The sequence below is a fragment of the Gekko japonicus genome, unplaced genomic scaffold (genome assembly GCF_001447785.1).
Source record: "Gekko japonicus isolate JY-2015 unplaced genomic scaffold, Gekko_japonicus_V1.1 scaffold127, whole genome shotgun sequence".
Lineage (NCBI taxonomy): Eukaryota > Metazoa > Chordata > Lepidosauria > Squamata > Gekkonidae > Gekko > Gekko japonicus.
Window position 1 is genome coordinate 796,466 of NW_015170891.1, and position 2,928 is coordinate 799,393.

Here is a 2,928-nt window from a genome sequence, read left to right on the forward strand (position 1 = left end):
TTAGCTACGGGGCTGGGTTGTGGTATGGGGAGTGGTCTCAAAAGTATTTTAATTTCCATTACTTTATTGTAAGGCTTACATGGGATTCCTTATTCTGAGTTCTGCACTTAAAGCTTGCCTGTATAAGCTTGGAGAAGAGAAAAGGGGTAAACCATGCTGCCAACCTGAGCAGCTTTAAAGAAATGCTTGGATTTTTGTAAACCAGTGCAGTGAAACACTACATTTGGATTTTGCCTACCTCCTGGATGATCTGCACAATGTCTTAGTACTTCAGTATCCTATGTTTTCACTGTCAGTCTCCAGGTTTTCCTGGTGAAAGGATCTTTCATAGCAGTGCTAGGCAAGATCTTTCTCTGTCTTAGACTTGAAGAGCTGCTGCCAGAGAAAACAATATGGGACAATGTGTCTAACTCAGTATCAGAAAGCTTCATATATTTGCATATGTGTTCATTATGACTGAGGAACAGCAGTCTCTGATCTTTGTTAGTGCCTAGAATACCTACATGATGTAATCAAAAACTGAATCCAGACGAGAAAGAAAGTAAGCTGGGTAGTAAGGCTGATGTTCTGGAAGGGGTTGTATATCCCACTGTAGATCTTGAATGGTGCTTATTCTGATAGACACTGCTAAATGTCTGAGAGTTTTGCTTGATTTTGCCATTAGAAAATTAGGCTTATGAGTTCAGTGTGAATGTTCCCCCCCCAAACTCCATTTATTTTGGAAGTTCTCTCCCCTCTTAGACTTGGTCAGACTTGCTGTGTTGTTCGCTGCTTATTGTAGCTTTGACACAGGACTACTGTAGTGTGTCCTATGTAAGGCTGCACTGTGAAATAATCTGGAAACTGCAGTTGATACAGAATTCCAGTGTTCCCTCTAAGCTGAGTTAGTGTGAGCTAGTTTACCGTTTTTTAGTCTCTGGCTCACACCTTTTTGCCTTAGCTCAGGAAGGGTGGCTTCAGAGCAAACTAATTTATGCAGTAGCCAAATCGCTCACTCACAGCTTTAATGCCAGTAGCTCACAACGTAGAGGACTCCATAGCTTAGAGGGAGTATTGGAGAATACAGTTTATTATCTGCTTACTGGAGCACATAAGCTTGATTTTATCACAGCTATTTTAAAATCACTTCACTGGTTAACTATATGTTTGCAGGCTCAATTGCCACTTCTGTTTCTTATGTTTAAAAGCCCTGCATGATTTGGGCCCCACATACGTAGAGGACCATCTCTCCTGATGAGAACCTGTGCACTCACTTATCTCCTCCCAGCAGTTTTTTCTCAGTATTCTCCTGTTGAAGGGCATTAGGATTTGCCACTTCCCTATTGGGAGCATTTTCAGCTGTGGTGCTCTCCCTGTAATCCAGACCAGATGAGGAGAGGGCCCGTCTTGTCAAGCTCTGCAAAGTAGTACTGTTTGGGCAGGCTTTTGAAGGAGGCTGAATGTTTTCATTGACAGGGGTGGTGGTGGTAATTTTTACTTGGGTGGGGGGTTGAGAACTTATGGTCTGGCTGGTCACTATTTTATTTTTTGATCCTGTACTGTACCTATTTCGGCAGGTACAGTTTTGTTACCCACTTTGAGCCTCTTTGAATTGGGGGTGGGGGAGGCAAGTAGTCTTCTAAACAGCAGAATAAATAAACGGGGGAAGTATTTGCTTGAGAGAACTGAAGAACTGCTGTCAGAATAGAGACCACTGAGAATCTGGCTGTATATGGGGCAACTTCATATAGTCATATGTTGTTAAGCCTGAAAAAATGTCTTGGGTTTGTAGGTGCTGGCATGAGATTTCTAAGAGGGCAGGTGGCCAAGCACCTGTGGGGGCTCCAGCTTTGGTGGCTGACTTGCCAGTGCCATTTCCCCCAGCTGTTTTTCTGCTTTGATTTCTGAACCTTGAAGAAGCATGAACCTGTTCTGTTTCTTGTGCTATTGTTTGAGGTCACGTGATGTGTGCTCCTGAAGAAGAAGGATACTTGTCTACCATCCAAGGATTTTGTTCCCTCCAGCAATTACCCATATACATCTTTCTGAACTCTGTTGTAACTCTTTTAACTCTGCTCTTTCTGTCTCTTTTCAGTGCTCCAATGCCCTACCTCATAGGAATACATCTAAGCCTGATGGAGGTAAGTTCCTTCTAAACTTCTTTTATTCGTGCGAAGGTTGTCTCCATTGTAAGGTGGCTTCTGCAAGGACCCACTTTGGAAGATTACCTTATATAGAATGCTTGAGAATAACTCCACTGAGCTTTGATCTCCATCACTTCTCTATTTTCAGCAAGCGAAGGAGTCCCAAGCCCCACCTGGATTTCATTACCAGTTGTTGTTGTTAGCTATTCAGTCATGTCTGACTCTTGGTACCTGCAAATATTGCCTTGTGGGCCTGAGAATGTAGTCTTATAGAGAAGGTGGTCTTGCAATTCCATCCATAAGTGTTGTTGTATTGTCCTTTCAACTTGGCTCTGCTCCAACATGTTTGACTTCCTTAGCAGCCCTGTGTGTCTCACATATACATACGCACTGCCCAACAATCTGCTTGCCTAAGTTGGTGAAAGCACTCTTGGACTTGGCATTGCAGACCTCAAGACTTGTTGACTTGTCATTCTTGGAAACGTCACAGTTCATGCCAAGGCCGCCCTGAGAGGAGAGACCCAGGATTTCATGACCATCATGAAAGTCATGAGCAGAGGTCATTTCGGGGGGGGGACGCGGGGGATCGCAGTTCCCCCGGGTGAGGTATGGGGGCGGGGCACATGACGAAGCCCCGCCCCTGCTTCCGGCCGCCCCGCTTCCGGCCCTTATTCAGCCAGGAGGAGGCAGGAGAAGAGGGAGGGTAAGTTGCTTCCTCCCTGCCTCTCCCCACCCCTGCCTGCCTGGGGCCAGGGAGGGCCTTCGCGGGGCTTCCTCGCACTCCCGCCGGCCTTGCAGCTCCACT

At 45.6% G+C, this 2,928-nt stretch overlaps 1 protein-coding gene across 1 annotated transcript in view; it reads left to right on the top strand.

Annotated features, from left to right (window-relative positions):
- DENND1A (DENN/MADD domain containing 1A) overlaps window positions 1–2,928 on the top strand; it is a 341,344-nt gene that overhangs the window by 240,012 nt on the left and 98,404 nt on the right. Inside the window, 1 exon segment of the mRNA XM_015418453.1 lies at window positions 2,075–2,120. Coding sequence (XP_015273939.1) covers window positions 2,075–2,120 — 46 coding nt within the window.